At 47.4% G+C, this 13771-nt stretch overlaps 1 protein-coding gene across 2 annotated transcripts in view; it reads right to left on the reverse strand.

The window, feature by feature from the left end:
* The window catches only part of CFAP20DC (CFAP20 domain containing), a 498588-nt gene that overhangs the window by 433477 nt on the left and 51340 nt on the right, over nucleotides 1-13771 (reverse strand). For both annotated transcript variants that reach the window (XM_068253759.1, XM_068253760.1), the window contains one exon: nucleotides 10885-10974. In XM_068253759.1, the coding sequence (XP_068109860.1) occupies nucleotides 10885-10974 (90 nt within the window). The remainder of the gene's footprint in view (nucleotides 1-10884; nucleotides 10975-13771) is intronic.

Genomic DNA, 13771 nt, shown 5'->3' on the forward strand with positions numbered 1-13771 from the left:
CAGGAGAGAAGTTGGATGGCAAATTGGGACAGCTCTGGCCACAGGTCAAGCCTGCGCACCCAGTAGTTCAAGGGTTCCTCATCGCTGTTCACAGCAGTGTCTACATCCACACTTAAGGCCAGGTAGTCGGCTACCTGCCGTTCCAGGCGTTGGTGGAGGGTGGATCCGGAAGGGCTACGGCGAGGCGTTGGACTAAAGAACGTCCGCATGTCCGACATCACCATGAGATCGCTGGAGCGTCCTGTCTTTGACTGCGTGGACACGGGAGGAGGATTAGTGGCAGTGGTACCTTGCTGGCGTTGTGCCGTCACATCACCCTTAAAGGCATTGTAAAGCATAGTTGACAGCTGGTTCTGCATGTGCTGCATCCTTTCCACCTTCTGCTGAGTTGGTAACAGGTCCGCCACTTTGTGCCTGTACCGAGGGTCTAGTAGTGTGGCCACCCAGTACAGGTCATTCCCCTTGAGGTTTTTTATACGGGGGTCCCTCAACAGGCAGGACAGCATAAAAGACGACATCTGCACAAAGTCGGATCCAGTACCCTCCATCTCCTCTTGCTCTTCCTCAGTGACGTCAGGTAAGTCAACCTCCTCCCCCCAGCCGCGAACAATACCACGGGAAGGTTGAGCAGCACAAGCCCCTTGCGATGCCTGCTGAGGTTGTTCTCCTGCCGCTGTCCCCTCCTCCTCCTCCCCCAAAGAAACACCTTGCTCATCATCCTCTGAGTCTGACTCGTCTTCTGCACACGACTTCTCTTCTTCTTCCTCCTCCCCCCTCTGTGCTGCCGCAGGTGTTGAGGAAACAGCTGGGTCTGATGAAAATTGGTCCCATGCCTGTTCCTGCCGTAACGGTTCCTGGTCACGCTCATTCACAGCTTCATCCGCCACTCTACGCACAGCACGCTCCAAGAAGGAAGCGTAGGGAATTAAGTCGCTGATGGTGCCCTCACTGCGGCTCACCAGGTTGGTCACCTCCTCAAACGGCCGCATGAGCCTGCATGCATTTTCAGTGTCCAGTTGTCGGGCCAGAACATCCCCATCTTCCCAGACTGTTTCATTCTACTGTAGTTGTAGAGGTAGTGGGTCACGGCTTTCTTCTGTTCTAGCAGGCGGGAGAACATGAGCAGGGTCGAGTTCCAGCGAGTCGGGCTATCGCAAATGAGGCGTCTCACCGGCATGTTGTTTTTGCGCTGAATTTCCGCAAAGCGTGCCATGGCTGTGTAAGACCGCCTCAAATGCCCACAGAACTTCCTGGCCTGCTTCAGGACATTCGCTAAGCCAGGGTACTTTGCCACAAATCTTTGAACCACTAGATTCATGACATGTGCCATGCAGGGTATGTGTGTCAGCTTCCCCATATGCAAAGCGGCAAGCAGATTGCTGCCATTGTCGCACACCACGTTGCCTATCTCCAGGTGGTGCGGGGTCAGCCACTCATCCACCTGTTTCTTAAGAGCAGCCAGGAGAGCTGCTCCAGTGTGACTCTCCGCTTTGAGACAAGACATGTCTAAGATGGCGTGACACCGTCTTACCTGGCATGCAGCATAGGCCCTGCGGAGCTGGGGCTGTGTAGCTGGAGAGGAGAACTGCCACTCAGCCAAGGAGGAGGAGGACAGCGAAGAGCATGTAGCAGGAGGAGAGGAGGTGGCAGGAGGCCTGCCTGCAAGCCGTGGAGGTGTCACAATTTGGTCCGCTGCGCCCTGCTTGCCATCGTTCACCACCAGGTTCACCCAATGAGCTGTGTAGGTAATGTAGCGGCCCTGCCCGTGCTTGGCAGACCAGGCATCCGTGGTCAGGTGTACCCTTGACCCAACGCTCTTCGCAAGAGATGACACCACTTGCCTCTCAACTTCACGGTGCAGTTGGGGTATGGCCTTTCTCGAAAAATAAGTGCGGCCTGGCATCTTCCACTGCGGTGTTCCGATGGCCACAAATTTACGGAAGGCCTCAGAGTCCACCAGCCGGTATGGGAACAGGTATACAGTGGCGGGTTCACAGAACAGGTATGCAGTGGCAGGTTCACTGAACACAACAGGTATGCAGTGGCAGGTTCACTGAACACAACAGGTATGCAGTGGCGGGTTCACTGAACAGGTATACAGTGGCGGGTTCACTGAACAGAACAGGTATGCAGTGGCGGGTTCACTAAACAGAACAGGTATACAGTGGCGGGTTCACTAAACAGAACAGGTATACAGTGGCGGGTTCACAGAACAGGTATGCAGTGGCAGGTTCACTGAACACAACAGGTATGCAGTGGCAGGTTCACTGAACACAACAGGTATGCAGTGGCGGGTTCACTGAACAGGTATACAGTGGCGGGTTCACTAAACAGAACAGGTATACAGTGGCGGGTTCACTAAACAGAACAGGTATACAGTGGCGGGTTCACAGAACAGGTATGCAGTGGCAGGTTCACTGAACACAACAGGTATGCAGTGGCGGGTTTACTGAACAGGTATACAGTGGCGGGTCCACTGAACAGAACAGGTATGCAGTGGCGGGTTCACTGAACAGGTATACAGTGGCGGGTTCACTGAACAGAACAGGTATGCAGTGGCGGGTTCACTAAACAGAACAGGTATAAAGTGGCGGGTTCACAGAACAGGTATGCAGTGGCAGGTTCACTGAACACAACAGGTATGCAGTGGCAGGTTCACTGAACACAACAGGTATGCAGTGGCGGGTTCACTGAACAGGTATACAGTGGCGGGTTCACTAAACAGAACAGGTATACAGTGGCGGGTTCACTAAACAGAACAGGTATACAGTGGCGGGTTCACAGAACAGGTATGCAGTGGCAGGTTCACTGAACACAACAGGTATGCAGTGGCGGGTTCACTGAACAGGTATACAGTGGCGGGTCCACTGAACAGAACAGGTATGCAGTGGCGGGTTCACTGAACAGGTATACAGTGGCGGGTCCACTTAACAGAACAGGTATGCAGTGGCGGGTTCACTAAACAGAACAGGTATACAGTGGCGGGTTCACTAAACCGAACAGGTATACAGTGGCGGGTTCACAGAACAGGTATGCAGTGGCAGGTTCACTGAACACAACAGGTATGCAGTGGCGGGTTCACTGAACAGGTATACAGTGGCGGGTCCACTGAACAGAACAGGTATGCAGTGGCGGGTTCACTAAACAGAACAGGTATACAGTGGCGGGTTCACTAAACAGAACAGGTATACAGAGGTGGGTTCACAGAACAGGTATGCAGTGGCAGGTTCACTGAACACAACAGGTATGCAGTGGCGGGTTCACTAAACAGAACAGGTATACAGTGGCGGGTTCACAGAACAGGTATGCAGTGGCAGGTTCACTGAACACAACAGGTATGCAGTGGCGGGTTCACTGAACAGGTATACAGTGGCGGGTCCACTGAACAGAACAGGTATGCAGTGGCGGGTTCACTGAACAGGTATACAGTGGCGGGTCCACTGAACAGAACAGGTATGCAGTGGCAGGTTCACTAAACAGAACAGGTATACAGTGCCGGGTTCACAGAACAGGTATGCAGTGGCAGGTTCACTGAACACAACAGGTATGCAGTGGCGGGTTCACTGAACAGGTATACAGTGGCGGGTCCACTGAACAGAACAGGTATGCAGTGGCGGGTTCACTGAACAGGTATACAGTGGCGGGTCCACTGAACAGAACAGGTATGCAGTGGCGGGTTCACTAAACAGAACAGGTATACAGTGGCGGGTTCACTAAACCGAACAGGTATACAGTGGCGGGTTCACAGAACAGGTATGCAGTGGCAGGTTCACTGAACACAACAGGTATGCAGTGGCGGGTTCACTGAACAGGTATACAGTGGCGGGTTCACTAAACAGAACAGGTATACAGTGGCGGGTTCACTAAACAGAACAGGTATACAGAGGTGGGTTCACAGAACAGGTATGCAGTGGCAGGTTCACTGAACACAACAGGTATGCAGTGGCGGGTTCACTAAACAGAACAGGTATACAGTGGCGGGTTCACTAAACCGAACAGGTATACAGTGGCGGGTTCACAGAACAGGTATGCAGTGGCAGGTTCACTGAACACAACAGGTATGCAGTGGCGGGTTCACTGAACAGGTATACAGTGGCGGGTCCACTGAACAGAACAGGTATGCAGTGGCGGGTTCACTGAACAGGTATACAGTGGCGGGTCCACTGAACAGAACAGGTATGCAGTGGCAGGTTCACTAAACAGAACAGGTATACAGTGGCGGGTTCACAGAACAGGTATGCAGTGGCAGGTTCACTGAACACAACAGGTATGCAGTGGCGGGTTCACTGAACAGGTATACAGTGGCGGGTCCACTGAACAAAACAGGTATGCAGTGGCGGGTTCACTAAACAGAACAGGTATACAGTGCCGGGTTCACAGAACAGGTATGCAGTGGCAGGTTCACTGAACACAACAGGTATGCAGTGGCGGGTTCACTGAACAGGTATACAGTGGCGGGTCCACTGAACAGAACAGGTATGCAGTGGCGGGTTCACTAAACAGGTATACAGTGGCGGGTCCACTGAACAGAACAGGTATGCAGTGGCGGGTTCACTAAACAGAACAGGTATACAGTGGCGGGTTCACTAAACAGAACAGGTATACAGTGGCGGGTTCACAGAACAGGTATGCAGTGGCAGGTTCACTGAACACAACAGGTATGCAGTGGTGGGTTCACAGAACAGGTATGCAGTGGTGGGTTCACAGAACAGGTATGCAGTGGTGGGTTCAATGAACAGGTATACAGTGGCGGGTCCACTGAACAGAACAGGTATGCAGTGGCAGGTTCACTGAACAGGTATGCAGTGGTGGGTTCACAGCACAGGTATGCAGTGGTGGGTTCACAGAACAGGTATGCAGTGGTGGGTTCACAGCACAGGTATGCAGTGGTGGTTTCAATGAACAGGTATACAGTGGCGGGTCCACTGAACAGAACAGGTATGCAGTGGCAGGTTCACTGAACAGGTATGCAGTGGTGGGTTCACAGCACAGGTATGCAGTGGTGGGTTCACTGAACAGGTATGCAGTGGTGGGTTCACAGCACAGGTATGCAGTGGTGGGTTCACAGCACAGGTATGCAGTGGTGGGTTCACAGCACACGTATGCAGTGGTGGGTTCACAGCACAGGTATGCAGTGGTGGGTTCACAGAACAGGTATGCAGCCAGACAGGAACAAGTTAAGCCTAACTAATCTTTCCCTGAGAGACAGTCTGCAGCAGCTCGCCCTACTCTCACTAACGCAGGCAGCACACGAGTGACCATAATGGCCGCCGCTGCCTGCCTTATATAAGGGGGGGTGGGGCTCCAGGGGCTAGTGTAGCCTAATTGGCTACACTGGGCCTGCTGACTGTGATGTAGAGGGTCAAAGTTGACCCTCCATGTGCATTATGGGGCGAACCGAACTTCCGCAAAGGTTCGCCTGCGGGACGCGAACGCGAATCACTGAAGTTTGCATGGAACCGTTCGCAGGCGAACCGTTCGGCCCAACTCTAGGCCTGATCTGATGGGTAGCAGTGACAGGTGGTGACAGGGGGTGACAGGGTGATTGATAGGTGATCAGGGTGTGAGTCGAGGGGAGAATAGATGCAAGCAATGCACTGGTGAGGTGAACAGGGGGGTCTGAGGGCGATCTGAGGGTGTGGGCGAGTAATTGGGTGCCCGCAAGGGGCTGATTAAGGTCTGATCTGATGGGTAGCAGTGACAGGTGGTGATTGACATGTGATCAGTGGGTGATTAAAGGGGAGAACAGATGTAAATAATGCACTGGGGAGGTGATCAGAGGGGGTCTGAGGGCGATCTGAGGGTGTGGGCGAGTAATTGGGTGCCCGCAAGGGGCAGATTAGGGTCTGATCTGATGGGTAGCAGTGACAGGTGGTGACAGGGGGTGATAAGGGGTGATTAGAGGGGAGAACAGATGTAAACAATGCACTTGGGAGGTGAGCTGAGGGTGGGTATGCGGGCAATCTGAGGGTGTGGGCGGGTGATCAGGTGCCCGCAATGGGCAGGTTAGGGTCTGATCTGATGGGTGGCAGTGACAGGTGGTGACAGGGGGTGATTGACAGGTGATCAGTGGGTGATTACAGGGTAGAATAGATGTATACAGTACACGGGGAGGGGGGGTTGGGGGGGTCTGGGGAGGATCTGAGGATGTGGGGGGTGATCAGGAGTCCCTAGGGGGCAGTTTAGGACCTAATCAAAATATAGCATTGACAGATAATGACAGGGAGTGATTGATGGGTGATTAGGGGGGTGATTGGGTGCAAACAGCAGTATGAGGGGGTGATCAGGGGGTCTGAGGGGTGCTGTGGGCGATCACGGGGCAGGATCAGTGTGTGTGTGCTTTTACCACAAGGGCTGCCTCCTCCCCTGGTGGTCCCTCGATCACTAGGACCACCAGGGGAGGAGGCAGCCTGTATAATACACTTTGTATACATTACAAAGTGTATTATACACTTTTGCAGGGGAGATCGGGCTGTTTACAACCCGCCGGCGATGCTAAATGGCCGGCGGGTTGACATCACGAGTGGGCGGAGCCTAAGGCCGTTGAATCACTGCGCGTGATCCCCGACTAATTAGCCTCCCAGGTGCCGCCGCCGATCGGCGTTACGCGAACCTGGGGGTGCCACTTTGCCACCGCCTATTGGTAGTGGGCAGTCGGCAAGTGGTTAAGGGCTGGTTCACGCTGCACAAGCTTTTTGTAATGCTATTTGTGTGTTCTCACCATTTTATAAAAGTCTCCCAAAAATCCCCCATACCATTTGTATTAGCAAGAGCTTTTCAAATCACTAGCATTTAAAAAGTTCTTGCAGTGTGAACAGCCCTTATGCTGGGGACATTCCCATTCAATTTGCCTCCCATTCGACGGGTGATCGGATGGGAAGTTGCATCGTGTTGGTGTGTACATGTCCAAAGTGCATAGGTTCGATAAAGCAATCAATTTTCCAATTATAAGTGCGCAAAATCGATCACTTTGTCAATCGGGAGCTGATCGGACATGTTGGAAATAATCGCTCCTGTTGGGCGGGAAATTGCATCATGTGTACCCAGCATAAGTGTGTAAGTGTAAGAAATTCAGAAACTACTTAGACTAGATAATCAGGAAAATCTATAAAATAAAGACTGCTTTGTTTATTTCTGAACCTCATCAGTCAAAAATCAGCTTGTTACACACGCATGCACGCACGCACGCACGCACACACACACACATTACAGATCTTATGATGCTGGGGAACATGCATGAATAGTCAACTAAATTTGGTTGTCTTGTATATTAAACTGTTTTGGAACTTTCTTTAGCAGCTCTTTAGTGGTTTTGCTTATTTTGACACTGGATTGACTATCTGACGAGAGGAGCATCAGCAGATATTCAGCTGCATAACAGCCTAATCCTGCTGATAGTCAATGACTGACTGCACATAAGCAGCTCATTGAAATTCATTTCTCATTTCTTGTATATTAAACTGTCTCTGAAACTTTATTTGGCTGTGATGTACTTGAATTGTGTTCTTAATGAGGTTCCTCCTTTCTTTATATTATGCCTCAGTAAGACTATGGCCTCACTAATAAAGTAGTGTCCCTGATGTCAAGGTTACAAGAAACAAGGGAAATTCTCTTCTGTAGTATTATAGAGGAATAGTAACAACATATAGTCTAATGCAGTAAATGTATTCGGGATCCCTACTTTTACAGTAAAGATCCTTGTTTTAGCATCAGAAACACTTCCTATAGCTATATATTGCTATACTAAGCATGTAGCCCCACCCTCTTATTGAGGCTTAGTCTGACTCTGTGCTATTTATTATGCAGAATTATCCCCCAAAGCATTCTGGGAGACCAGTTATCTTTTCTACTGGCATTAGAACTCTCAGTTAACTAACATTTCAGAGCAATCACCTGCCAGTAATAAATATGTTGCCGCATGAGATACATTTGAGAAAGTAAAAAGGGGAGAGGAAAGATTTTACAATGGGCAAATACTGACTAAATAATTTATAAATTAATATTGTAAAAAAAATAAAAATCAATTTAATGTATAATGCTTTTTGATTACAGTCCCTCTTTAACTTAATAAATGTTCCATTTGTTGCATCTGTTTCCATGCTGTACATGTATGTATTATTTTACCTTTTACACCTTTCTATCTCTAACAATGACCACTAATGATACAATCTTTTTTTATCCAATCTTACCATGTACTATGAGGGACTTCCTAAAGTATCATTTTAAGTTTATTAACCTTAGTTTACCCTTCTTCTTCTTCTACTCTAGATTATGTAATATTGTACAAAAAAGGTTGTATCATTAATAGGCACCTAAGGTGGTGCGATGACATGATTCAGTGCAAAACAAAAAATCTGAGCACCCTTTTTTGTGCTGTTTAAATTTATTCAGTTTTTACCTTTTTTTTAGAGAAATTATCAAGTTAGGTTGTAGGTCTACGCAGCTGCACAAAGGATGGAACCTAACGGCAAAATCGAGGTGGGTTGGGTGTAGTACGTGGCTTTCCTGGTGTAGGTCTGAAATATTAGATCTCTACTTGTCTTTACTTTCTACCATTAACCTCCTTAAAGCAGTCATCAGGGATAATTTAATAAAATAAGTGCTACTTACCGGGGGCTTCCTCCAGCCCTAAGCTCCCAGCATGTCCCTCGCCGCAGCTCTGCACGCAGCCGTTCGCCGCAGCTCCGTCCCGGTCCCTGGCGATGACGTCAGGGCGACCTCCAGGTTGGCCTGTACTGCGCCTGCGCGAGCGGCGCTGTCAATCACCACCACGTGGGCCGGAGCGGACTGAAAAGGCGCAGAACTACTGCGCCTGCGCAGTGTGCTCCGGCCCACGTGAGCTGGGGGCTGGAGGAAGCCCCCGGTAAGTAGCACTTATTTTATTAAACTATCCCTGATGACTCCTTTAAGTTGTAGCTGTTCAGTAAGAAGGAATGGGCTAAAAATGCATACAAGTTAGGGTACATAAACTGTTCCTGAAAACACATACAGTAGTTGTAGTTCTAGCTGGCTGCCCGAGGGAAACACTTCTTGAAAGCAAATGTTTACATACATTTTCTATATACAAATACATAACATTGGATTAGTTTCTAAAAAAAAAAAAATGAACCTGCATACGGTTTAGACCCATTTGTGAGTTAATTTTTCATTATCTAGTGCAGGCCCGGATTTACATCACAGGAGCCTATAGGCACAGATGTCCTGATGCCCTACATTTTGCCCTCCATAAACCTACAAACCCCCCACCAAACTGCACCACAATTGTGTGGCTGTCCCAGCTGTCACGTCATACTTCTCCCTTATCTGTCATAGGTAGCTACAGGTGCCGCTCAGTATTAGGTAGCCAGAAGTACCCTCAATATTAAGTAGTTAGAGGTGCCCCCAAGTGACAAACCTCTCATTTACACTCTCATTAGGACTCTGCATAGGGAGGGAGGGAGGCACTCTGGGAGGAGATTGAGCTGCCTTTCCACCATCAAGCGTCTGTAGGCACGTGCCTACAGTGCCTTATGGTAAATCCAGCCCTGATCTAGTCTTAAAACCTAGGACAACTTAAGCGAGACGGATATGAAAGCTGCCATATTTATTTCCTCTTAAGCAATACCAGTTGCCTTGAAGTCCTGCTGAGTCCTCTGCCTCAAATACGTTTATTAATAAACCCTGAACAAGCATGCAGCATATCAGGTGTTTCTGACATTATTGTCAGATCTGACAAGGTTAGCTGCATGCTTGTTTCTGGTGTTATTCAGACACTACTGCAGACAAGTAGATTAGCAGGGCTGTCAGGCAACTGGTATTGTTTAAAGGGAGAAAAAATATGGCAGCCTCCATATTCTTCTCATTTCAGTTGTCCTTTAAGTGAAAATTAAAACCAAAACATTTTAGGTCACACTTAAGAAAAAGAATGCTGTTAGTCAAGGCTCAGAGGAGTAGATCTGCCAGGCAGATCATTCAATTGAGTGCCGATGGTAATTGGGAGCTGCAGGACACATGCTAAATTAATGGCAGAGGTGGACCTGACTAGTCACCTCAGCTGAGACCCATCTAGTGTTGCATCCAGATCAGCTACTTTTAACTTGCCGGAGTGCAGACTACCGGCGGAGACAACCAGGCATGAGGTGAAGGATCTCATTCAATGCAACTACCTTACCCCTCTGCCTAGAGCAACCTATATAACCACTCTTGTGGTCCTTTTTAAAGTGGACTTAAAGAGACACTTAAGCGAAAAAAAATATATGATATAATGAATTGGTTGTGTACTATGAATAATTACTAGAAGATTAGCAGCAAAGAAAATATTCTCATATTTTTATTTTCAGGTATATAGTGTTTTTTCTAACATTGCATCATTCTCTAATATGTGCAGATTACACACCACTCAGCATTCAAAATTATTCTTTCAAAGCAGTCTGTGACTTAATGACCTCTCCTCTGGCAGAGAAAAAGTAAATAGTTCAATAACACTTGAGATAATAAAAGTCAGATAACAGCCCTCTCCACGACTTTGAAAGTCGCAGAGCTTAATTGCTTTTCTGCATAGAGATAACAACTGGAGTTTCTTAACTCTTCCTGTACTGGAAACAATTAGACTGATGTATCTGATCTTAATGTTTTATTTCTTAGCTTTACTACACATACAAATCATAATATCATAATTTTTTTTCCGCTTCAGTGTCTCTTTAAAAGTAGACATATAATGAAATGTTATAAAAGCTGCCCTTTTTTATCATACTCTAAAATGCTCTAGGCCATTTCTCTTGCAGGTTTATAGTTTTAATAAGAGGTATTTTAAGTGATGAGAAAAAGACATACAGTTGTGATAATGTGATCATTATGCATTTATTTATTTTGCTGATTGGCTAACTTAGTGAAGAGCTTCCTTACTTTCCAGATGGCTGATGGGCTTCCAGAGAGTTTCCATTTGGCCACAGGATCTTTTCCTTGGGCGCTAAAAATTTCAACAAATGCTCCACCCTAAAAGAAAGAGAGCAAATCCAAAAATCAGCTTGAAATGTGTATCTTACAGCTATCACATAGATGATGGTCTTGCATTTAAAGAGAACCTGAACTGAAAATAAAAAGTCAAAATTACCATACACAGGTCATACTTACCTCCTGTGTAGTCTGCTCCTCAATCTCTTTCTCGTCTCCTGCGTCTCATTTGTCCACTGTGATCACTGGAATTCTCTGTCCTCCATTTTAAAAATGGCCACTACCCCATAACAGCTTTCTGGTCAGCACAAGGTTAAACTGTAATATCACCCACTTGAGCCATAGGGAAACATGGACATTACCTTGCACATTCAGTTGTAACTGACAGCTGCTGATATGTAACTGACAGCAACTGGTATATTTCAGTTCTGACAAAATATTGTCAGAACTGGAAGGGATCATTGTAAGAAGAAAATGGTGAGCTTCTGAGAGGAACTGACGGTGAGGTTAGTATGTAATATTCATTTGCAGCTACGTCGTGTGTTTATTCTAAATAATTTTACTCGCTTCAGGTTCCCTTTAAATCTGAAATAAGGTATCTTGCAGTGCTATAGTTCCTTTTGCCCTAATTGAGTGGTGCTGATCTCCTCATCTGTGATGTCCTAATGCCTGCTCATTCCACATCTCCTCGCTCCAAGGCAAAACCCATAGGGCTGCATTCACTAAGTATCAGTACAACTTCTGTGTGCAAACAGTGCACATACATTTCACCAGACATTATGCAAACTACTTAACACATGTAAGAAGCACAAATTACACAGTTTGGCCTCGATTCATAAAAAGCAGTGCAATAAAAAAAAATCGGTCGGGAAAATAATGCACTCTGTATTTTCCCGGTCTGTGTGCTAATTCATAGAGATTTCCCCAGCTGCCATTGAAGGTCGGTAAATTACCGCAGCCAATTGAGCGGTAGAGTAGAGCAGTGTGGCGAGATCTCTCTTTCGCCCTGCACAGATGACTCGCACAGATGACTCATACAGATGACTCACACAGACTTTCCCTGCCTGCACAGATGACTCGCACAGATGACTTGCACAGACAACTCACACAGACTTTCCCTGCCTGCCCAGATGACTCACACAGAGGACTCACACAGATGACTTACACAGATGACTCACACAGACTGCTCTATGTACAGATGACTCACACAGACTTCGGCTCCCTGCACTTTGCATTGTTAACACCTCCCCAGAGGTGTCGGTAACTTGTTAAGACCTCACCAGAGGGGTCAGTAACTATCGTCAGGCTTACCGCTTGTTGAAGGCTTTATAAATTGACATTTGCTGACAATTTACTGACATGTGTTGGAGGTAACTACAACCAAGTCGGTAATTTATCTCCCTGGTCGGTAATGTCAGCTTTTCATACGGTAACAGCCTTTATAAATTGACACATTGCTAAGTGCTCAGGAAAGTCTGCTGTTTTCAGCATTAACGCAAGCGGTAATGCTTTATGAATTGAGGCCTTTGTGTGACTCACATCATACATACAACATGTACGTTGCTTGTGAAGTGCACTTCACGGAACTAGCATAACGTGCATTATACAAGCAACGTAGGGGTTGTATAACTCAATATATACAAGCTAGTTTGATCTATATTTAGTGGATACACCTCAAAGGCACTGCATTGACACTGTCCATATGTTGGGCATGGTATTACTACTTTGTTACCATCCGAAGCCCCGCCACCAAACTAGAGTACTAAAGGACTGACAGCAATTATATAAACTGTCAGGTAGTAGGGAGGCGTGGTATCAGTGAGTAGAGTGGTGAGTGAGCAGAGAAGGAGATAGCCACCAATAATATGGTGCAGGTGTAACTTAAAAAAAGCAGTAACTACTGACATCTAATCCAGACACAGATGGACTATGAAGTGACATAAGAAGTGAGTGGAATCCTTAGCTGGCCACTGCGCTTGCATGCTTCCAAGACTTTGGGCCTTATGCATTAACCAGCAGTAATATCGCCATGCGGAGACCGTGCACACCAATATTACTGGCACTACCAAAGTCAGTGTACCGCGAGTTATGCCATTAGCGTGACCTGCTGTACTGTAGTAGCTCCAGTACTGTGGGTCACAGTAGGGTATCTCTTATAGCATAGCTCACAGTACTAGTGCCATGGGCTGTCTCCACATGGCAAAATTACTGCTCAGGGCCGGTTCTACACTTTTTGCTGCCCGAGGCAAACTTGTGAGGTTGTGCCCCCCTACTTACACCTCCCCCCTTCCCAATGTGGAATGATTGCACAGCACCTGACCATTTACTCTGCTTCATTTAATGTTCTCAGTCAGCAAGGCAGCATATGCAACAACTTGAGACATGACATGCTGCAGCTCAAAACAATAACACATTGGCCGGCTGGCTGCGAGTCTGTGACAAACAAACTGCTCACCCTCAGCCAGTGGGCCATCCTCCTCAGTCAGGACACCAGTGCCACCTCCTCCCTTCTGCTGTGAAAGTCAAATGAAACACTGCAGCTCTCCTGCCTCCCCCTCCGCACTCACTGCCAGACTCCTTACACAGCACAACAAGCTCATTTTCCCAAATGATGACCTCTTCATCTCGCTCGCTCTTCTCTTTCTTCTCCTCCTACTCTAGCTTAACTAGTGTAAATCTCAGTTTTAGTGAGAAAGGCATAGTCAGGGTCAGGCCAAAGTCGTTCACAAGAGCAGATGAGTGAAGTACAATAGAGTTAGGCAAGATCATAGTCAATTAACAGGCACGGTCATACACATAAGTCAGATGTCAGTTGTATTAGAAGGATCAAACAGTAGCA

This window comes from Hyperolius riggenbachi, chromosome 9, assembly GCF_040937935.1.
Source record: "Hyperolius riggenbachi isolate aHypRig1 chromosome 9, aHypRig1.pri, whole genome shotgun sequence".
Lineage (NCBI taxonomy): Eukaryota > Metazoa > Chordata > Amphibia > Anura > Hyperoliidae > Hyperolius > Hyperolius riggenbachi.